Source organism: Syngnathus scovelli, chromosome 16 (assembly GCF_024217435.2).
Source record: "Syngnathus scovelli strain Florida chromosome 16, RoL_Ssco_1.2, whole genome shotgun sequence".
Taxonomy (NCBI): domain Eukaryota; kingdom Metazoa; phylum Chordata; class Actinopteri; order Syngnathiformes; family Syngnathidae; genus Syngnathus; species Syngnathus scovelli.
Window position 1 is genome coordinate 2574839 of NC_090862.1, and position 23201 is coordinate 2598039.

The 23201-nt window shown below is 41.3% G+C and overlaps 1 protein-coding gene across 1 annotated transcript; it reads right to left on the reverse strand.

The window, feature by feature from the left end:
* Positions 1-5945: 5945 nt before the first annotated feature.
* foxd7 (forkhead box D7) lies at positions 5946-8339 on the reverse strand. The gene has a single exon (XM_049746106.2). It carries the CDS (start codon positions 7813-7815, stop codon positions 6862-6864), a length of 954 nt encoding a protein of 317 aa, XP_049602063.1. The 5' UTR covers positions 7816-8339; the 3' UTR covers positions 5946-6861.
* Positions 8340-23201: the final 14862 nt, after the last annotated feature.

A 23201-nucleotide genomic window follows, 5' to 3' on the forward strand; every position in this document is an offset into this window, starting at 1 on the left:
TTTTGATGCTAAGCTCACTCTCTGGGGTGACCATGTCTTTGTCAAAACATGGCGGAAATAAAAAAAAAGAAAAATACATATTACATAAATAAATAGATTTAATTTAATTTAATTTAATTTAATTTAATTTAATTTAATTTAATTTAAATAAATAAATAAATAAAATAAACCACTACAGACTTACTGGAGCGATTACGCTCAACCACTTTGCTGTTCGTTGTTGCTACGCGGCAATCTTATCAGCCGTCCTTTCAAACATGGTGGGCTGAAAGTTTCTCAAGATGTTCCAGCGATCTGACAACAAACATGTTTATTTACTGACTTCATTTGGCCTTTACAGCTCCCTCGAGTGATAGCGGTTCATGTTGAACTGTTCATTGCCCGTGGATGTTGTTTCACTTAAAAAAAAAAAAAAAAAAGTTTGAACACTCAGGTAATGATGTGCTGTGGTAGAAGTGAAAAAACATATGGGACAAAAAACACTTTCCTTTCGCTTTCTTCTCCCCTGAGTAGAAAAAGAAGCACCGTGGTATGAGAGTGAGTAAGGTTCTGTTAATCAAAATGAATGAGCACCTCTTAAGATTCGCATGTTGACAGCAATCACTCCCCAGTTGACAACAGACTTCCAGATGCGCTCCATCCGCCATGTTTGTGTTGCATTAGTCAACAGAAAGAAAAAAAATCTTCAAGAGGGGCAATAATTGCATGTTTTGATTTTATTTGGATTTTTGTGTGAGCGGCCACAATTCTCATAAAGACTCAATAAATGTCCATCAAGAGGGGGAAGAATTGAAAGAGGGGGGAATTTTATAAAAAAAACAGGCGACCACTCGGTTTCTATTTGCGCCTTTCCCGCAGTGAATTGAGAGGAATTCTGTGATCACGCTCACAATGGCGCATACACCCATGTGTAAAAAAACCAAAAGAAAGAAAACTCTATCCATGCTTTGCGCTGGACTTGTATTGGCCATAAAAGTAGAGCCCATATGTAAGACATTTATTTTAACAAGTCATTTAAGATACATTTGAAATGATATTTGACTTCTTCATGTAATATATATTTAAACTATTAATACAGACAGTAATAAAGTTACTAGTGGCAGGATTCCTGCATGTCATTTGCATATTTCAAACATAGATATTTGAAGTCGTCCAGAATCCAAACTAAAATATAAACTCCATGCCTTTATACATTTACACAGTGAGTGAATGACCACATTTTCTCAAGCAAAGGCCAGAGGTGAGCTAAGGTGTTTATTTAAGTATGCAACTCATCTGGCCATTGATTTATTTGAGCAGAGGAAATATGGTATAATTATCGGAGTGGGCAACCACAAAAAGTTTCAAGTGCCGTAGGTAGAGACAATATAGCTTCCATAATATACTGCTGGGTGAAGACAGCCCACTCAGAGTTCATTGTTTACTTTTATACTAAGTGCTGATTTGTTTGGACTCACCAAGATTGAGTCAATCCAAACAACTATACATTATTTGGGCTAGGATTTAACGATTTGAATTTATGTACAGATATGCAATGAGTGCTGTAAATTATTTTTATTGTGAAGCCGGTCAGGTTTTGTCTTATGGAGCTTTTCACTAATTGAATTTAGGCCCCCGCTACCTCGTTCGCTGCCCCCCCCCCCCCCCCCCCCCCTCCCCTGCTGTTATTCCGGCTGGGTTGCACAGCAAGTCTTCAACACAGCAGCTTTTTCAAATTTGAGGCTTGCGTCGCTCGGCCAAAAGCCACAAATTACCCCCCTCTAGCAGCAGAGAATTAGGAACAATTTTGTGTTAGCTATAAAAAAAAAAAAAAGTGAGGGAGAGAGAAGTGAGGGGAAAATATAGCTTCCAACCGGGACCACCAACAGAGGCAACATGGGATGAAGAGGCCGACTGTTTGGGTGGCAGGGCGGTGCTACAAAAGCGACTTCAATCAATCCTATCATATCGCATCTGCATAAAACCATTAGCAAACAAAAAGACGTGAATTATGTTCCTGTTAGAAGCCGCTTGGACGTCTGTTCACATTTACAATTCCTAACAGCAGGCATCGTGTTGCATCATAACATCATATTCAAAACTGACATGAGGTGACAATCTGGAATTTCTTTCTTTCAAACCGGGTGGCATTTTGGATTTACCTCCTCCACCATGCGGTTGGTCCTTTAATCTGAACATTAATGTTTAATGCCTCCTTTTCTTGTTTCTTACAAAGCGTGAGGTTTGGCAAGCCCATATATAATCGACAATACTTGCATTGAGCCGATCCATGTTTTTCTCATTCTGGAACTCTGCTTTTAAAACCATGCCGTACATTACTGAGGGAAAAAAGCCAAGTCGATGAAGGGGATTTTTTTTTTTTTTTTTGGTGTTCTAATGTCGCTTGATCTCTATGACCATGACTAATACAGCAGGTAGAGCACTTTGTCTTTCTCGGGCATCTGTCAGAAGGTGCAAGCTGATGCCGGTCGGGGTTAGCGACTCCCATTAGTACGTACATCGGCAGCCATCGTGGTTACAGCCTGACCTCGCTGTTGATTGTGCTTCCTGCTCCACTTTTGATTAAATGACAGAGTTTAAGTCTTTGTTTGTGGGGCTAATGGCTCTCATTTAGCCGAAGAAGTGGTTTGGAGGGCTGCTGGTGGGTGACATCACACTCTTGTTGGCTTTGATCAGGTGAAGGTCGGGAGGGCAATGTTTCTTGATGGCTGTTGTTGGAAATGCTTTTGTAAACATCTGAAATTATATATATATTTTTTTATGAATCCCAAACTTGTATTACAAATGTGTGATAGATCAAAAACATTCCGTATGGTTCTTTGTATCTTCTGCTTGGTCTCTTCGGTAAATTCCATCTTTGGCTTGACCTTTGAAAAATATTTTTTTACCAGTCAAAAGTTTGATTTTTCAGAATCTTCATGGTCATTATTCATCTGCACTTTGGAAACTGTCAACTCGCTTCCTGATATCTGCTTTAGATTTGTTTCTACTTAAAGTAGCCAAAGAATCTGAGTCGGTCATTCAAGGACTTTTAAGACCTTATTCAAGGTGCCTGAAATTGACATTGAAATAAATGATCAGCACACTTCTTTGTCTTCGGTTGCTACAACAGCAGTCAACAGTCAGTGATTGATTTTTCCACAAGAGATTTGAGCATTTCTTAAGAAGAAGAAGATCTATCCGCAATCTAACCTTGAAGGCAATTGTGTTTACTGGAGCGCTGCATTTCCTTCGGGGATTGGCTCGCACACCCAAACCGCAGTTTGAGGGCAGGAATATAATGTCTAAGAGGTTTATTTGGAAATTATTGAATTATACTGCATACCAAGTATTTCAAGATGTCATGGACAAATTATTCCTTGCCATTGAAGTGCGTCTTTTCATTTCAGCAGACCATTTTACTTTTTTTGGGTTTAACTCTTTACATGTCTTCTTCTCCACACTTGCCTCCTTTATTGGGTTTTATTGTCCCCTCTAACCTCATGCTTCAGATCTCCTCTCTGGAGTTGCTCCCACTCCCTCTGAGCGCGTGGCTGAGGTGTGAGATCATTCTCCTTCTGGGTGGCTTTCCTGTTATATGTCACTGTCATGTGTTGGCACTGACACTTGAAAGGGGGTCCCCTTTTCCAAAAACACACCGCACGCTGCTTCACCAATCGGGCAAAGTCGTGCACCAGCGGAATGGTGTCTTTTAATGGGCTTGGCAGGTTAACACGGGGGAGAGGAGAGGGGGGGTAATTGAATAACTCCTCAGAGAGCGGCTCAAACAATTTTCTCTGGCGAGTGTGAGTCTTGTGGAAGTTCTGCTTGTGTCTGCCTCGGTGGAAATATGAAGGATTTATTGATGATAAGTGCAAAACCGCAACACTGCTTTGCATTCACTAAACTCTGATGCTACAAATTGAAAGGCTAAAGTGAATGTAAATGTATCGGCAGGCAGCGGGCTCCTCACATAAATATTGCAGGATCATTTATTCCAAATGACAAGTCTTTGAAAATAATATAGGCATAATGTTTTTATGATAACCCACAATGCATCACTTTGCCTTTTGGGTTCAAAATGTGGAAGGCGCTGGCGGTAAGCGATCCACCAATGAGTTTATTCTATTTGTTTGGGTTGGCAGAGGGTGGCAGCTCGGTACCGCTCGCGGTGAATGGGACCGTGGCGACTCACTTCTCCCTCGTGAACCACCTCCACGTCAGAGGGAGGATCACAAGTCCGAAATGTGAGCGTCTACGTGGAAGTGTGCAAAATCAAGTCAATGACGAATCAGGAATCAATGCGTCATTAATGCAAAATGGCAATGTTCCTCCTCTGGACCTTAAAAAAAAAACATTAGAAATTTTACATTTCTATTAACCACAAATATGAATTTGAATTTTTTTTAGCAATCTTGTGTTTCTTTTTAAAGCAAGTCAAGATTAATAGTTCATCCTTGGTTTAGGAATTACACTGGGCAATAGAAAGCTTTATGCGTTCCTAGAGGATTTAAAAAAGGTATTTCAAGTACATCGTGTTTTTGAGATATTTCTTTTTTTTAAGATTGATCTTTAATATGGGTTTTGAAATTTATGTGGCTATGAATATGCAGGAAAAAATGTCCACCTGTTGCTGAACCTAACCCTTCATTCATAAATATATCCAAATAGTTGACATAATTATTAATAATAATCTCCCCATCTTATTCCATACGTAGGCATTTGGTTATTAACATTTTTACGGTTCTTGATACATTTTAAATTCTAATGACATATTAGAGAGCAACTTCTTGACAATAATATTTATTTTATTGTATTCTATAACATATCTTATATTTCAGCATTTTACTTTACCAACCCTAATTTTTTTTCCATAATATTTATTTCACATTTGGCTAACTGAGTATAATAAAAAGCATCTTTCACTGCTCTGCAGCGCAGTCGTAGTCACAGCTAACAACAACTGGAAATGTATGCCTGTCAACAGTTTATATGACCTCAAAAAATTCCTACTGGCTCAAGTTGTAAACCACCTCAAAGTATATTATTAAATGACTCTCTTGTTTACTTTATCCGTCCAAACCGAAGTTATATTTTTTAAACGCTTTCTTGTTTATGCATCTCTAGGTCTGCAAAGAGTGTCGCTAATAATGCAAAAATTCAGTTTAAGACGCCTTCAAGATGAAAAACTCAAACACACGCATTCACAAGCCTTGTGTGTTTAACTTGCTTATTTTATCAGGTGCAGCGGCCTCCCCCCCCACCCCCCCAAACAACATGACTCCCATTCCCCTCCCCATCTGCCAATCAGTCATTGCAACATTTTATCGGCCTTGTTCTCAATTCATCTCCATCAGAATTAACAACAAGCTCGCCACTAATGGAAAAAGCCATTTCATGTGTGATTCATTGATTTTTAACATCGGCTGATCACATGACGTTTGGATTGAACCACAGTTGCTCATTAGTAACATAACATTTGTTTGTAACAAGTTTGATCTACGACTAGAATTCTAATTGAGACATTGAAATATTAGTTGTTGAGTTTATTAGACCTAAAATTTCCAATCAGTAACATTTTGCTTGTAGAAGTGGTTGATGTTAATCTTATAATGGATGCTAATAAAACCGCAAGCTGTTAAGCATTAAGCTCTACAATATAAAATATTTGGAATTGATACAAAGAAAAGAAAGAAATCACACGAGCATTAAAAACAGATTGGCTCGATTTAAAACTGTGGTGAAAAACAGGAGCAGTGGCAGAAATATGGGGCCCTTAAAAAAAAAATCTTTTGGGGCCCGCCACTTGCAGCTCCTCACAAAGTTCTGAATTCTGCTCAACGACTATTATTGGATGTAAAGTGTGAACCATTAGCCTTGTCCACAAAGTTCAGCATAGTGCTCTGTCTAAACAGACTCAGTCCAGCATTAAATAAATATTCCAGTGCTTCCAAATCTGTGTTTATTTGACTGTCATGTTGAACGTAACTTTGCTCTATGCATGGACTTCTATAAACTAAAATAATAAATGAGCTAATCAGAATGTATACATGTGCTTGTACACAGAAGAAAGAATACGGCAATTATTTATTCATTTGAGTATGTAACCTTGGTTGAATTATGCTCAGTTCAACATTTGTTTAATTTACTATTGCGTATTGTATTTTAAATTATGGAGCAGTTGCAGTAACATTTAAATAAAATGAGAGGTCAAAAGCAACAACTGTGCATTTAGGAAAATAATTTAGATCGCTCTCATTGTTGCATTTTTATAACTCAATATTTTGACGATACCTCCTCATCTGAATGGTGGAAAAAAATATTTTAGCATCATCACAAAAGTATATTTGTTTGAGCACTTGTAAAAGAGGTCTGCATGAACAAGTATAAAGTTTATTTATTTAACCCGTCAAGCTTCATTTCAATTTTAGCAAGCGTTCATGCGTTGATTGGAGAATTTTAACGCCTTTATTTTAAAACCTTAAAATAGTTAAAAAATACAATCGCATCATCACTTCAATCCTATGTGGTAATCATTAATTTTTTTAAACAATCTACAACAAATTAAAATCACATTTAAAGAAGATGACTTGCATTTCAGTCATTGTCAACTCATAATTATTGTCTAACAGAAAATAATCACTCAAATGTACGCATTTTAACATCAGTAACAAAATAGAACTGAATTCACTGTTTAGATATTAATTTTTATTTATTTCCAGGAAAACCTGTCAATTAGACATTCGTTTTATCACCATTTAAAGAAAAGAAGAAAGGATAGACTGTATCATGTATGTACACGTAAAAAAATAAAACAACATTTTATGGATTGTCGAAATTGTCTTTGTTACCTGAGAAAATTCAAAGTCCTGCGCATATAGTTTATTCATTGTCCCGATCACCGACGTGTTTAGCTGCCAGCTCAGGATTTCCACGCTGAGTGTGTAACTTATGATATTCCTGCTGTAAGGTGACCAGGTGAGGTGAGGACACCGCTGGATGGAAAAGCGCCGGGCTTGTGAAAGCTGTTCCGGGCGTCATCTGGGTGGAGTAGGCGGCGCAGTGAGCCGCCGAGAAGGCTTCGATGCTGGGTTGGGACTGGAGGAAAGCCTTGGCTGTGATGGCGCTCCTGGAGAAGAAGCTGGAAAGAGCCGGCAGGATGCTGCTGACAGGTGGGATGGGTGCGTGATGATGATGGTGGTGGTGATGTTGATGCATGTACGGGTAAATATCCAGAGTTGGGAGCTGGAGAGCGGGTGACCCCAGTCCGTAGTGTCCATGGGGGAACGCGTGCAGTGCGCCGCCGGGCTCCACTTGATGGTGCTCCTTGTAGCGGAAGTGTTGCCGCTTGAACCTCTTCCTCCTGCGCAAAAAACTACCGTTCTCAAACATATCCGAAGAATTCGGATCGAGGGTCCAGTAGTTGCCCTTGCCCGGGTTCCCAGGCTCTCTGGGCATTTTTATAAAGCAGTCGTTGAGAGATAAATTGTGCCGGATTGAGTTCTGCCAAGCGGGGAACTTCTCGCGGTAATAGACGAAGCGGTGGCTGATGAAGTCACAGATCTCGCTGAGGGTCAGGCGTTTTTTCGGGCTTTGCAGGATGGCCATTGTGATGAGGGCGATATACGAGTACGGAGGCTTCACCGACACGGGACCTTTCGTTTTAACGGGACTCGCTTGTGGAGGGCTACACGAGTCCGAGTCCCGCTCCTCCCCGTGGGGTGTCAGAGCATCCGCGGTGCGCTCCAGCTCCAACTGCTCCCCTGCGTTATCTCGGAGTCCTTCTCCTACCACGTCGATAACAATATCCTCCATGATATCCGAGCCTAATGTCATGTCCACCTGCAAACAGATGGCAACAAAGCGACAGCTCCTGGAAAAAAAAAGTGGGAGCGCCTTTTACGCACAACTCATCTCCATTCACAAAAAGGAGAGCGCACAACTAGAGCACACGTCACCATCTGTGACATCTTCATACAAACTCCCAAAACCCGAATTATTCCAAATATTGTGGTTTTAAATGGAGGGCGTAAAGGTGCGTAAAATTTCGTGCGCCCTCTGAAGGTGTCCGGCATCATCTGTAGTCCGCTGGTTCTCTGTCGTGTAGGTCGGGGTGGTGGAGATGATGTCACGCTTCGGGCCAAGGAAGATGATTCTGACCAATGAAAAGTGCGGAAAGGTAAAACAAGAATGCCTGGACCAGTTAAAAAGAAGTACTCTCATCAGTTGTCCATCCTTGCCAAGTGAATGTTTGCGTCACTGGTCCATTCAGAAAAACACCCCAATGCAAGAGAAAAAAAAAAGGGGGGGACTATTTTATTTTTAACCGACAGTGGCATCAAAAACACATTTTGTTTTTGTGCTCCAGCTCCCTTTTGCCCCTTAGAGAATAGGATTATTTTCATAACCCGACTTGGGACATCTTGTTTTAGAAGTAAAATTCGCTACACCCAATTTTAATGAAAATACAAACAGAAATAATATATTTTTTTAAATCTTTAAAAAGCTATTTCAGACGTACAGCGCTTTATGAGCATCTGCAGCACTATAAATATCCGTTTTGCTTAATTAATTTAGGCACTTAAGCTATAAACGTTTAGGATAAAGCCGTGTTTGAAGTAAACAAGAAATATTCATCTGCACTGTGCAGACGGTGAAATTTGTTTGCGCAAAAATTGTGCTTCCAAAGTGTACAAGTAGTCAATCATTTTATCGGGTTTAATAAAAGGCGAGTGGCGGAGTTGAGAGAAAAGTGCTAGATTTGCACCAGCTCCGACATAAAAGAGCACTCAGGAGAGCCGGACGCCTTTTTGGTATTGTTAGGAGGCCTCTGGTTGTTTGGGTTTAATGTTGGAAGCCTTAGATGGGGATTCTCACATTTCCTGCCTCTAATCTTATTGATACCTCAGGGCTAAAAAAAAAAAAAAGAAAGGACCCGGTCCGGGCTGGGTGGGCTATTTGAGACCAGTAAAGCTGTAGATGATTTCCAAAATTCATCACGCATGTCTGCAGATTGGAAACAGGCCCTTCGTGAGTGAAGTTTTGTGCTTTCAATACGGAGCCCCCGTAAAAATAAAACAGAATGCGCATCTCGCGCGCACCAAAATTGGGAAGGAAAACTTCGCATTCCTCTTTAATTCGTAACTATTTTCATTTAATATCTCACCGAAATTCATTTTAAAACACGCTTGTCATCTGTAGTGTTTTGCGCCAGAGATGCGCATATACGCGTCAAATTATTTGGCCATGAAGAAGATTGCAATGGATCAAAACGAGACTCCATCGTTGGGGGAATCATGCATGAAGCAATAATAAGATGGATGCTTTATGGACCACTTGAGTTGAAATGTTTTCTTACCTCAGTGAAAACTTGAGTCAGTCTACAAGATTTGGCCAGTGATAAATAAAAGAGCCCATTTATCATTCTCAGACATTGAACTGGCTTCAAAGAGCTATGTGAGGTTGTTTTCACAAACCGTCCTGTTCTCACCAGACCTTCGAACCTTTACAGTTCACTGGAAAATGTACTGGATGATATACCACTGCTGGAAATAACTGGATGAAATATGTTTGAGACTGCAAGCACGGAAAAAAAACCCAAAAAACGAATGCCCTGTTTGGTTATTTAATTTATTAACCCAATTTCACAGCGATACAAATATATTAAAATAATATATTGGAATATATTGAAATAATGATAACACTTCAATAATCATTCGGTCAGTCAATCTCTTCACTCCTGCGCTTACTGGAGAGTAGATATAGTGACACCTTGTGGCGAAAAAGGGAGCTGGTGGATAATTTACTGACAATATATTAGATATTCAATAGAGGGCGCTGTCACACCAAAAATTATTTATTTATTCATTTTTATATTTTATATTTTAATTCTGGCGACTAGACGCACGTTAAATTGTTAGCTGGTTTTTCCAAAACCACAATTATGTCTTGTACACTTAAGAATTTCTAAAACTATGATAAAAAAAAATTCTTGCAAATTACACCGACCGCAATTGAGGAGTTTAGACTAGCTGGAGGATGATTCATAGTAGAAGACCTCTTATGTTATTTCCATGACATAAACAAGACCAATGAATAATAAATAATAGAATTTTAGACCTCTCATAGCAATACACACGTGTCACTGCAGGACTAGATTTTTCCTCCTGGCATCATCTATGAACGGGATTCATCATGTCATACAAACAGGAACAAAGACACAATTCACAAAAACTAATCCCACGTCAGGAGTTTGTTTATTGATGTATCCTTTCGGAAGAATTGAATAAGTAGCAGCTTTCTGCTATGTGAGTGGGTGTGTTTAGTTAACAAGGGAGTCAATAAACACATTGCGGACAAATTCAGCAAGCTTTCCAAAATTTTTAATGTGACGAATCTCAGAGGGCTGTGGGAAAGAGACCTGAAACATAAAAAAGTCTGCCAAACTTCACTATTTGCTATCTGATTATAAATATGCCTCATTTAAATAATAAAAATGTGACAAACTATTTTTGTCAAAGGGTAGCATAAACCAAAAGAATCTGACATCTGACGCCAAGTGTTGTGGTCACATGCTTTGACCCTCACCCCTGGACCAACTGGTCCCCGAACACACCCGGGGTCACGACCCCTGGGGTCCCTGGTGTGTATTTTGGGGTCAGACTGTTAGTTTCAAAGCCAAGATTTCTCTCAACACAGGCCCCCCTCATAATCCATCATGACACCATGACAAAAAGAAATATGTTCTGTGTGCACAAGAGGGAGTTAGCTATAAATCGTTTATTTTTCTTAAGACCTGGAAATTCGTTTTTAATGTGGGCAGTTCTTGGATTCAAATTTGGTCTTTGTGAACTTTGCATATTCTCCTAATGTGAATACACACACATACACACACATATACACACACACACACACTTACTTGGTGGCACCGGGCCAACTGATCCTTGTAACACCTTCAACAAGGGCAAAGCTGACATCTACATTCCTCCACACACAAACATTCCCCGTTGTCCATGAAGCAGCTGCTGTCCTCCTAGAATCTAGGTGTATAATAATCTATATTATAGATTATTCACGGCAATAACTAAAACTAAAATCTTTAATTAGATTGTGGTAGGAATCTTAAAAGCTGTTTTTTGTCAGTGATGTCTAGACGTCTTATTTTTGTGTGATGTTGGAATGTGACAGTTTTTTTTCTCTGTAGTCATTTCGGCCCAGTTTGAATTCTACTCTGTGGTGAATTTATGACAACCCTAATGTACTCTGTCCTGCCAAAATCTCTTTTAAAGGCGAAGGTGCACATTACATGCATCATGTAATGTAAGTCAATCTGACAGGAGCATACTACAGTTGTCAAGCTTGGTTTAAATGTGGTCAATGACTTCAAACCATCACCACAAATCTATATTAATATATGGAAAAAATATATATATACATATATTTTTTTTTTCTATTTTATTATTTTTTTCTTCACATGGGTTAACCGCCTCAAATCAAAATGTCCCACTCTTAAATATAGAGTACGTGTGAAACATCATACGGGATTTCCTGTGTTGTCGTGTCATCAACCGCAAACTGCAGAGCTTCTCTTCATCTAAACGCATCTTTACGGTGGGACTTAGTCGCATATATCACATATTGAAAAAAGCCACACATCACTTCCAATGAAAACAAAAAAGAGCAGGTGTGTGTGTGTTGGGGGTGGTCCACACACACCATAATGCTGACATTCTGTGCAACAAACCACCACCATGCTTTTATCCTGGACATTCTGGTGGTCACCTGCTCCCTCTGGACCCCACAAGTGTTCATCAAACCCTTTCGGCCACATGCATTTGCTTCAACGGTTGACTCTTAAAACCTGCCAGACATTAAAACGACTGCTCCACCCGAGGCCACAAGTCATTTGCACTTAACGTAATCTCAAACGGATACTGAAGTAAAAGGAAAACAGGTTCTAGCATGTCGGCGCATTGGCTCAGCATTAATACCTCGGAAGTATTTCCAACTGTCATTTGCACAATGAACAAAATCTAGGAGACTTTGACAATGCTTAGCTATTCTCGCGTGTGGGAAGATGATGAACTCGGTCATGAAAAGGCATTCCGCTTATGAGTAGTATGAACACCAGGCCACGATGTCAGTGCTTATTGTTATCTATTTAACTTAGCGAGGCGCCAAGAAAAACATCAATGAAAGGAAAGAATTATTATCTTTGCTGTCTTTCCCAGCTGTGAAAGCATTTGCAGCCCAAACAGTTTCCTTTTTTTTTTTTTTTTTTAAACGAGCCGCTCAATTAAAATCAAGTTAACCTTGTTCATGAAACAAAAAAGCCAAATGATTCAAGATATATTATGAACAGTTTTTCTTCTTGAGTGGCACATGTGGGGTCTTACACTTAATAATTGGAATATCAGACTGCTAATCAACCGCTAAAAATATAATTCATGCAGTATGTTTATATTGCCAGTCTGTAATTAAACTTCCATTTGGGCTCAGTGACTCACACAGTGCAAGTCACAAAAGTAAAAATCAGGTCAGTGGGACAAAAATGAAGCATAAGCTAGTCGGCATTGTTCTTAAGTGGAACGGAATTACGAAAACATTCCATGAACTAATTTCGTAACCAGTTTGAGTACTGTGGCTCAAATGGGAGCTTCAACAATGGGGAGATCTCATTATTCAAAGGTGTCAGTTTATTTTTAGCATTGTTTTTCATTTTTATTTTTAGGTTTTTAGCTTGGTATTTGAACAGGGGTGTGTAGACTTTTTATACCTATTGAATTGACTCACATTTTCTAACTCAGTAATATTCTGGGCTCTTCTAAAGTGTTTTAAACCAATCAGCGCTAATGTGTGTTATTTATATTTCTAATTTATCACACAGCTCCATTTTCTGTGCACAATGCGTATGTATGCCTGGTGTGACATTTTAATCCCTTCATGGAAGCGGATTTGCAATGTTATCCACCACACGTGATTGCAGGACAATGAAGATATTGAATGGAGGGTTGATCCGCTTGTACCCCCCAAGTACCAATAAGACCCAAGACCCTTAAAAAATAGACCAAGACCAATCTTGAGAACTACAACACTTTTTTTTTTGTGACGTGATCATACAAGACAACAGCAAATGGTGCAAGTTGTAGTGTAGTAGTATTTTTTTGTTTATTTTCTTTGGCTTAGGATGATGAGAGAAGAAAACAAAAATGTGAGAAGAAGCGTAACCACCAAAGGTTGCAATTAAATATGACTTGCAAGCAGGAAAAATATGTCAACTGGACAAAATGTCTCTTTTTTTTTAAACTGGATTTTATCATCATCTATGAACTATTATTGTGTTCATTTATTCTGTAGTCGCTTTTCACATTATTTAAAACATGTCTGATGAATACTATGCTGCAAATAAATTTAGCTTCTAACCCCTTGGCAGCAATGGTAATCATAGGATAGCAAAATCCCTCACACACTGCACCGGCTACAAGGGATTGACCGCCTTTTTCGGCCGAATTTCTTCTTTTGTGAAACCCGAGAGTTATATAAAAAGCTAGACGTTCACTTTTTTTGGAGCTTGGGATGTAAAGAGAGGAAAACTATAAGTTCAAAAAAACCCAAATGTATTTGAAGTGTGAGAGGCTATAAATCACCTTTGTCAAGCAAAGCCACACTTCCGAGGCATTTATGTGATGTTTCAATCTCACTCGTCTTTTTTTAAATCCTCCACTCTGTCATTCAATTGGCTCAAATTCGACTGGTCACGTTTGCAGGAATGCAAGTATGCATGTAGTTGAGTTTTATTTGAATCTCGTTAAATGGCTTAAATGAATCCAGACCCCCATTAACAATGAATGACAACAATAAAATGTGCAAAGTTTTTAAAATTCTGTCAGTCATAATATATTTGGAAAAATAGATGATGTGTTAAGTGTACATGATGTGTGTTTTATGGTATGCACATGTACATGACATGCTTTTTTTCGGTCTGCTGGCAAGTGAGGCGTGATTAGAGGGTGGCACCGCCGTGTTGCCCTCAGGCCAGCACACCCTGTGATTTTCCCCACCATGCTCTCAATGGGGAGGGTGGGTCCGTGACCTCCCTCCTACGCGCAACCACGGGAGAGGGAGGCGGCCCCCCTTTTTAAACAAGTGAGAAGATGGCGGCCTCAACCGCTAAGCTCAGCTTCTCATCAAGCTCGAATTTGATAAGTTGGCGGCTTTTCTCCACATGTGACAAAACATCACATGCTCTCATCCCTGGAATATCTTTGGATGTTTGAAGTTTGAGACGGGAGTTTTAGAAGAATAAAAGTATGCCACACTCCATGAAAACCACAGAACCAGGTGGCCCTGTGTCTGTGTTATGACTATGAGAACGGTAGAATAGTTGCGCTCACACTAAACACACAAATGATTTATTAATCTAATCACCACGTTCACTGAGGATTTAAAGTCAAAAGCTGTCATGTTATGACTGAATACAGACATGATAGCCTTTCACTTATCTTATCAGGAATCACAGTCGTGTTTTCTGTCCTGCAAATGAAATGACCAAAATAGCAATCAGATGGCCGGACATTCTTTTCTTTTTTTTTTCTTTTTTAAAAAAAATAATTTAGAAAGCACAAAGAATGGTAACACACACTGTTGGTGAAAGAAAACGGATCCCGTTACCACGGTGATGGAACCTGGCTTCATGCCTATCCAAACAATCAGTCCTCCAGAAATGTGTGCCTTCACTCTCCCACAGAAGGCCACAGCTGCATCCCCCAAAAAGTTGAAAGAAAGTTAGAAGTGCACAAAGGTTAAACAGGTTGAGATTGGGAAATGTGCTGAGCGTGCCACAACGTCCCATTATAGATATTTGGTGCAGGTTGTCAAACCATAACTTAAGTGCAGCTCCGCCTTGTGTTCCTTGATTGTGTGAGGGGGGTTGGGGAACTTTTAAATGTACAGCTGGGAGGTTCGGCTTTCCTTGGGGACAATGTGAGGATATGAGTTTTCGATGACAACTCGCGATAACGCTTCTTGTATGTGTGTGGGAGGGAGGCCGAGGAGAGCACTCCGCCTTTACTAAAGGATGTCGCCACAGTTGTTTTAAATCACTTTTTTTTTAGATGCCCAGAACATGAACAAAAGAGCAGGTCTCTTTCCTCCGATAGAACACATTTAAATGTTTAGTCGCTTTTCATAAAAATCAGGAAAAAGATTCTTTAACATGATGCAAGCTTCAGAAAGCAATGTTAATGGAGAGTCATAGTATTTTTGTTATCACAGCTGGAAGAACTGGGAGTTGGCCTTATATGCACGGGAAGCATAACTACTGTGAGAATGGCAGGGGAGGTCAAAGTTAGCCGACAAAATCTGAGCTTCAGGCTGAGGAGAATTGAAACCCAATAATAATAAATTTGGATTGATGCAAATAAAAGTCCGCATTCCTAATAAAAATAGCATACCGAATGTTGGATTCGGTTAAGCAATCAGATAGTTGCAGGCACAATGGCGCAATGATAAAATTTGACAATCTGTCCCGCATCTGGAGGACTGAGTAGCATTTCCAGTATGTACCTGCCCATTTTCCTGCAAATTTCAGGAAATCGGCTCATCGGTGGTCACTTAGTCCATGTGTTTCCTGAAGTGCTTTTAGTAATGCGCAAACACACATCCTTCTGGGGGGGTATTTTATCTGTTCTCGGAGTCCACATCAAGGCCAGGGACTTGACAACAATGGGCTCGGGAATCTCCGAAAAAAAAAAAGCAGGTAGTCATTTAGATAGCTCTATCTCTCTGTCTAGACAGACAAGGAATGTCATTGGTATATCACCTGTTGAGACAATGCAGTGTGATTCAAGAGACTCTTTAAATATAATTGTAAAGACAATGTGTTAGTGGAATACGAGTTAAGCAGCGGCCATTTGTTGTCGACTAAAAATGACATCACAGTTGTGGTGGTTGTTTGTGATCCGAACTAAATTTGACTTAAATGTCTTATGAAGGGTTAAGACTAACAACTTCCTCTGTGAGGGGGCTTGAAGCATCAAATCTGAAGTGTTACAACTTCCTTTCTTTCCCCTTTTAATCTGTCATCTTGGCTCAGAAGAATTCCAGTGGGCATTGTGTGCAATTGCACTGGTCGGAATTGGTCCAGCCTTCAAGGCTCTTCGTGAATGGCAGAGAGAAAAAAAAAAAAGTTTCAAGCAGAAAATGAGGTGGAATTAGTGAACATGAACTTCCTGGCCACTCCTTTCAATGTCAGCTAAATCTAATAAACATATTTTTACAAAACTCTGCATCATTTTCTCATCTTTTGAATCTCATTGCATTTTTCACATGTACCTAATAGAGTGGCTACTCAAGGAAGCCATTAGTCACAATGGTGGGGAGCAGCTTGTGCAAAACCATTTCAATTCCAATTGCAGGAAAAGCATGTACTTCAAGCAGTGGAATTCTTTAACACAATAAAAGAAAACATGATGGCCCCTGTGGAAAAAGCATTCCAACAACAGGAAATGTAGTGAGACATATTTATCATCACATTTAGGCTTCATCAGGAAATTCAAACAATGTGAGAAAGTGGAGGATATAATAAATGAGAGTTTAAAAAACATGGCACTGTTATTCATTGTATTTTCCATTTTGAATTCCAAAATTGTCTTTCTTTCCTGTGGTTGATTTTTGTTAGTTTGCCACAATTCTTTCAATACTTAAACTAACCCTAGCTCCAACTCCAGCACTAACTCTTCTTCTAGGCCTAAGCTTTAAGTGCATGGTATGTGGGGCAGCAAATTTTGCCCATGATAAAAAAATTTAGTTCACAGCGGGATTCGAACTCGGGATGCCGGGGTGAGGATCCAGAGCAATAACCACAACACAATGGAACTCTTGCTTCTATTGCATGGAAGGTACCTATATAGTTTCATGGAGCAGCTCACAAGGTCAACTTTTTTTGCGCCACGGACCGGTTACGTGTCAGAAATATTTTCGCGGACCGGCCTTATAGTGTTGGCTCGCGAGTGAACAATTCGAACCATTTTTTTCAGTGAACAAGAGTTTTCAGTTCATATAACTTCAACCAGTAAGTGTCGGTAATGCGCATTGAAGCTGGTGCCACCTGGCCGTAAAACAAAACGAAGAAGAAAGTGACGTCACTTCCCCTTCACGAACGAGTCGTCAATTGCATTTCCCGCTCAGCAACTGAACGGATCTGTGAGTGAACGAGTCAGTGAGTGAGTGATTTGCATTTCCAGTTCATCGCGAAAATGGATCAGTGAGGGAACGAATCCTGATTTTCCCGTTCGCGAACGAGTTAATGGGTGAACTGCCTTCCTTCCCCCCCGTGCATCAACGGATCAGTCAGTGAACGTGTTGCGTCTCCCTCCTGGCGTGAACTATGTAAGTCAGAATGTCGATTTACGATTTGCCAAAGAAAGAAACAAATAAAGAACTGAAACACCACTTCTTGTATGCACGTTTTGTCCAAGCTAACGGCTAACGTTATTGCATGAAGGGCTGCTCCGTTATGCAAAAACGGGGAGATTATGCTTCTCTTTGGGTAATCTTGATTTTATAAATGAAAGAAAAAGTCCCAATGATCGCGAGCAGCAGGCGGGGGGGCCCCATTTCAACCCCTTACACTGAGTGCCAAGCAGGGAAGAAATGGGTATCATTGTTATAGTCACTGGTATGACTCGGCAGGGGTTTGAACCCACCACCTCCCAATCTCAGGGCGGACACTCTCCTCTCAGGCCACTGAGCTGGTAAACATTGTTGTAGTAGTATAACACTTATAGTGGTTTTTAAATAACGTGTATGCATATATACGCCTAAATATTGTTATCCAATATATCTACTGCAATTTCACATTGGATTTCTGGTTTGAAATGTACTTTTAATATTATTATTTTTAATAAACATTTATGTTAAAACTTGTCTGGTGTTTTATTCCTTGTTTCTTTATTCACCAATTAAAACATAAAAATCAGACATTTTATGACAATATGTGTAGGTACACCTCATGGACACTTCAACACGAAGTTAAAAAAAGAAAGAATAAATAACTAAAGGGTTAATTGCACAATAAAAGCGCATATGTGTATATTTTCACACCTGGGATCGAACCAAGTTCTTACCGAGCAAGAGCCCGTGTCATTATCCACTCGGCTATTTCTACCTGGAAGCCCCCGGACATCTGCACTGTTTTGTACTAGTGATGTGCATTCCAGTTCTTAGGCGAACTGAATCTTTAGAATCGGTTCAGTCAAAAGATTTGTTCAAAAGAATCGTTCACCGAATCGTTCACTACACTTTCTTATTTATCTTATTTCTGACACGTAACCGTGGTGCACAAAAGGTTGGGGACCAGATCTTCGCTTGTGAGCTACTCCATAAAAGCATAAATATTCCTACCAAGATAAGCAAAGCTTCCACAGTGTAGTGGTTAGTGCTCTGCACTCTCACCACAGTGACCCGGGTTCGAATCTCAGTGGTGTCTAAATATTTTATCATAGAGAAATTTGCAAAACAGTTGCTCATGTGTTACCCCATATAACCATACACCACCCTAAAGCTTAGGGTTAGTATTAAGGTTAGATCTAGGGTTAGAGTTAGGGTTAGAGCTATGGTTTGAGCTAGGGTTAGAATTAGGGTTAGGGTTAGAGCTAGGGTTGGAGCTAGGGTTAGAGCTAGGGTTAGAGCTAGGGTTGGAGCTAGGGTTAGAGCTAGGGTTAGAGCTAGGGTTCGAGCTAGGGTTCGAGCTAGGGTTAGAATTAGGGTTAGGGTTAGAGCTAGGGTTAGAGCTAGGGTTGGAGTTAGGGTAAGCGCTAGGGTTAGAGCTAGGGTTGGAGCTAGGGTTAGAATTAGGGTTAGAGCTAGGGTTAGAGCTAGGGTTGGAGCTAGGGTTAGAGCTAGGGTTAGAATTAGGGTTAGAGCTAGGGTCAGAATTAGGGTTATGGTTAGAGCTAGGGTTAGAGCTAGGGTTGGAGCTAGGGTTAGAGCTAGGGTTAGAATTAGGGTTAGGATTAGAGCTAGGGTTAGAATTAGGGTTAGAGCTAGGGTTAGAGCTAGGGTTGGAGCAAGGGTTAGAGCTAGGGTTAGAGCTAGGGTTGGAGTTAGGGTTAGAGCTAGGGTTAGAGCTAGGGTTGGAGCTAGGGTTAGAGCTAGGGTTAGAATTAGGGTTAGAGCTAGGGTTAGAATTAGGGTTAGGGTTAGAGGTAAGGTTAGACCTAGGGTTGGAGCTAGGGTTAGAGCTAGGGTTAGAGCTAGGGTTAGAGCTAGGGTTACGGTTAGAGCTAGGGTTAGAGCTAGGGTTGCAGCTAGGGTTAGAGCTGGGGTTAGAATTAGGGTTAGAGCTAGGGTTAGAATTAGGGTTAGAGCTAGGGTTAGAGCTAGGGTTAGAATTAGGGTTAGGGTTAGAGCTAGGGTTAGAGCTAGGGTTGGAGCTAGGGTTAGAGCTAGGGTTAGAATTAGGGTTAGGGTTAGAGCTAGGGTTAGAGCTAGGGTTAGAGCTAGGGTTAGAATTAGGGTTAGGGTTAGAGCTAGGGTTAGAGCTAGGGTTGGAGCTAGGGTTAGAATTAGGGTTAGGGTTAGAGCTAGGGTTAGAGCTAGGGTTAGAGCTAGGGTTAGAATTAGGGTTAGAGCTAGGGTTGGAGCTAGGGTTGGAGTTAGGGTTACGGTTAGGGTAAGCGCTAGGGTTAGAGCTAGGGTTGGAGCTAGGGTTAGAATTAGGGTTAGAGCTAGGGTTAGAATTAGGGTTAGAGCTAGGGTTAGAGCTAGGGTTGGAGCTAGGGTTAGAGCTAGGGTTAGAATTAGGGTTAGAGCTAGGGTTAGAATTAGGGTTATGATTAGAGCTAGGGTTAGAGCTAGGGTTGGAGCTAGGGTTAGAGCTAGGGTTAGAATTAGGGTTAGAGCTAGGGTTAGAATTAGGGTTAGAGCTAGGGTTAGAGCTAGGGTTGGAGCTAGGGTTAGGAATAGAGCTAGGGTTAGAGCTAGGGTTGGAGTTAGGGTTAGAGCTAGGGTTAGAGCTAGGGTTGGAGCTAGGGTTAGAGCTAGGGTTAGAATTAGGGTTAGAGCTAGGGTTAGAATTAGGGTTAGGGTTAGAGCTAGGGTTGGAGCTAGGGTTAGAGCTAGGGTTAGAATTAGGGTTAGAGCTAGGGTTAGAATTAGGGTTAGGGTTAGAGCTAGGGTTAGAGCTAGGGTTGGAGTTAGGGTAAGCGCTAGGGTTAGAGCTAGGGTTGTAGCTAGGGTTAGAGCTAGGGTTAGAATTAGGGTTAGAGCTAGGGTTAGAATTAGGGTTATGGTTAGAGCTAGGGTTAGAGCTAGGGTTGGAGCTAGGGTTAGAATTAGGGTTAGGATTAGAGCTAGGGTTAGAATTAGGGTTAGAGCTAGGGTTAGAGCTAGGGTTGGAGCTAGGGTTAGGGTTAGAGCTAGGGTTAGAGCTAGGGTTGGAGCTAGGGTTAGGGTTAGAGCTAGGGTTAGAGCTAGGGTTGGAGTTAGGGTTAGAGCTAGGATTAGAGCTAGGGTTGGAGCTAGGGTTAGAGCTAGGGTTAGAATTAGGGTTAGAGCTAGGGTTAGAATTAGGGTTAGGGTTAGAGCTAGGGTTAGAGCTAGGGTTGGAGCTAGGGTTAGAGCTAGGGTTAGAGCTAGGGTTACGGTTAGAGCTAGGGTTAGAGCTAGGGTTGGAGCTAGGGTTAGAGCTAGGGTTAGAATTAGGGTTAGAGCTAGGGTTAGAATTAGGGTTAGAGCTAGGGTTAGAGCTAGGGTTAGAATTAGGGTTAGAGCTAGGGTTAGAGCTAGGGTTGGAGCTAGGGTTAGGGTTAGAGCTAGGGTTAGAGCTAGGGTTGGAGCTAGGGTTAGAATTAGGGTTAGGGTTAGAGCTAGGGTTAGAGCTAGGGTTAGAGCTAGGGTTAGAATTAGGGTTAGGGTTAGAGCTAGGGTTAGAGCTAGGGTTGGAGTTAGGGTTACGGTTAGGGTAAGCGCTAGGGTTAGAGCTAGGGTTGGAGCTAGGGTTAGAGCTAGGGTTAGAATTAGGGTTAGAGCTAGGGTTAGAATTAGGGTTAGGGTTAGAGCTAGGGTTAGAGCTAGGGTTGGAGCTAGGGTTAGAGCTAGGGTTAGAATTAGGGTTAGAGCTAGGGTTATGATTAGAGCTAGGGTTAGAGCTAGGGTTGGAGCTAGGGTTATAGCTAGGGTTAGAATTAGGGTTAGGGTTAGAGCTAGGGTTAGAATTAGGGTTAGAGCTAGGGTTAGAGCTAGGGTTGGAGCTAGGGTTAGGGTTAGAGCTAGGGTTAGAGCTAGGGTTGGAGTTAGGGTTAGAGCTAGGGTTAGAGTTAGGGTTGGAGCTAGGGTTAGAGCTAGGGTTAGAATTAGGGTTAGAGCTAGGGTTAGAATTAGGGTTAGGGTTAGAGGTAAGGTTAGACCTAGGGTTGGAGCTAGGGTTAGAGCTAGGGTTAGAGCTAGGGTTAGGGTTAGGGTTAGAGCTAGGGTTGGAGCTAGGGTTAGAGCTAGGGTTAGAATTAGGGTTAGAGCTAGGGTTAGAATTAGGGTTAGGGTTAGAGCTAGGGTTAGAGCTAGGGTTAGAATTAGGGTTAGGGTTAGAGCTAGGGTTAGAGCTAGGGTTGGAGCTAGGGTTAGAGCTAGGGTTAGAATTAGGGTTAGGGTTAGAGCTAGGGTTAGAGCTAGGGTTAGAGCTAGGGTTAGAATTAGGGTTAGAGCTAGGGTTAGAGCTAGGGTTAGAGCTAGGGTTGGAGCTAGGGTTAGAATTAGGGTTAGGGTAAGCGCTAGGGTTAGAGCTAGGGTTAGAGCTAGGGTTAGAGCTAGGGTTGGAGCTAGGGTTAGAATTAGGGTTACGGTTAGGGTTAGAGCTAGGGTTGGAGCTAGGGTTAGAGCTAGGGTTAGAATTAGGGTTAGAGCTAGGGTTAGAATTAGGGTTAGAGCTAGGGTTAGAGCTAGGGTTAGAATTAGGGTTAGGGTTAGAGCTAGGGTTAGAATTAGGGTTATTGCTAGGGTTAGAGCTAGGGTTAGAGCTAGGGTTAGAATTAGGGTTAGGGTTAGAGCTAGGGTTAGAGCTAGGGTTGGAGCTAGGGTTAGAATTAGGGTTAGGGTTAGAGCTAGGGTTAGAATTAGGGTTAGAGCTAGGGTTAGAATTAGGGTTAGGGTTAGAGCTAGGGTTAGAGCTAGGGTTAGAATTAGGGTTAGGGTTAGGGTTAGAGCTAGGGTTAGAATTAGGGTTAGGGTTAGAGCTAGGGTTAGAGCTAGGGTTAGAATTAGGGTTAGGGTTAGAGCCAGGGTTAGAGCTAGGGTTGGAGCTAGGGTTAGAGCTAGGGTTAGAGCTAGGGTTAGAGCTAGGGTTACGGTTAGGGTTAGAGCTAGGGTTGGAGCTAGGGTTAGAGCTAGGGTTAGAATTAGGGTTAGAGCTAGGGTTAGAATTAGGGTTAGGGTTAGAGCTAGGGTTAGAGCTAGGGTTAGAATTAGGGTTAGGGTTAGAGCTAGGGTTAGAATTAGGGTTAGGGTTAGAGCTAGGGTTAGAGCTAGGGTTAGAATTAGGGTTAGGGTTAGAGCCAGGGTTAGAGCTAGGGTTGGAGCTAGGGTTAGAATTAGGGTTAGGGTTAGAGCTAGGGTTAGAATTAGGGTTAGAGCTAGGGTTAGAGCTAGGGTTGGAGCTAGGGTTAAAATTAGGGTTAGGGTTAGAGCTAGGGTTAGAATTAGGGTTAGAGCTAGGGTTAGAGCTAGGGTTAGAATTAGGGTTAGGGTTAGAGCTAGGGTTAGAGCTAGGGTTGGAGCTAGGGTTAGAATTAGGGTTAGGGTTAGAGCTAGGGTTAGAGCTAGGGTTAGAATTAGGGTTAGGGTTAGAGCCAGGGTTAGAGCTAGGGTTGGAGCTAGGGTTAGAGCTAGGGTTAGAGCTAGGGTTAGAGCTAGGGTTACGGTTAGGGTTAGAGCTAGGGTTGGAGCTAGGGTTAGAGCTAGGGTTAGAATTAGGGTTAGAGCTAGGGTTAGAATTAGGGTTAGGGTTAGAGCTAGGGTTAGAGCTAGGGTTAGAATTAGGGTTAGGGTTAGAGCTAGGGTTAGAATTAGGGTTAGGGTTAGAGCTAGGGTTAGAGCTAGGGTTAGAATTAGGGTTAGGGTTAGAGCCAGGGTTAGAGCTAGGGTTGGAGCTAGGGTTAGAATTAGGGTTAGGGTTAGAGCTAGGGTTAGAATTAGGGTTAGAGCTAGGGTTAGAGCTAGGGTTGGAGCTA

Excerpts from the sequence above, each read along its gene's own strand:
- foxd7 (XM_049746106.2), bottom strand. The coding sequence starts at position 7,815 with ATGACATTAGGCTCGGATATCATGGAGGATATTGTTATCGACGTGGTA.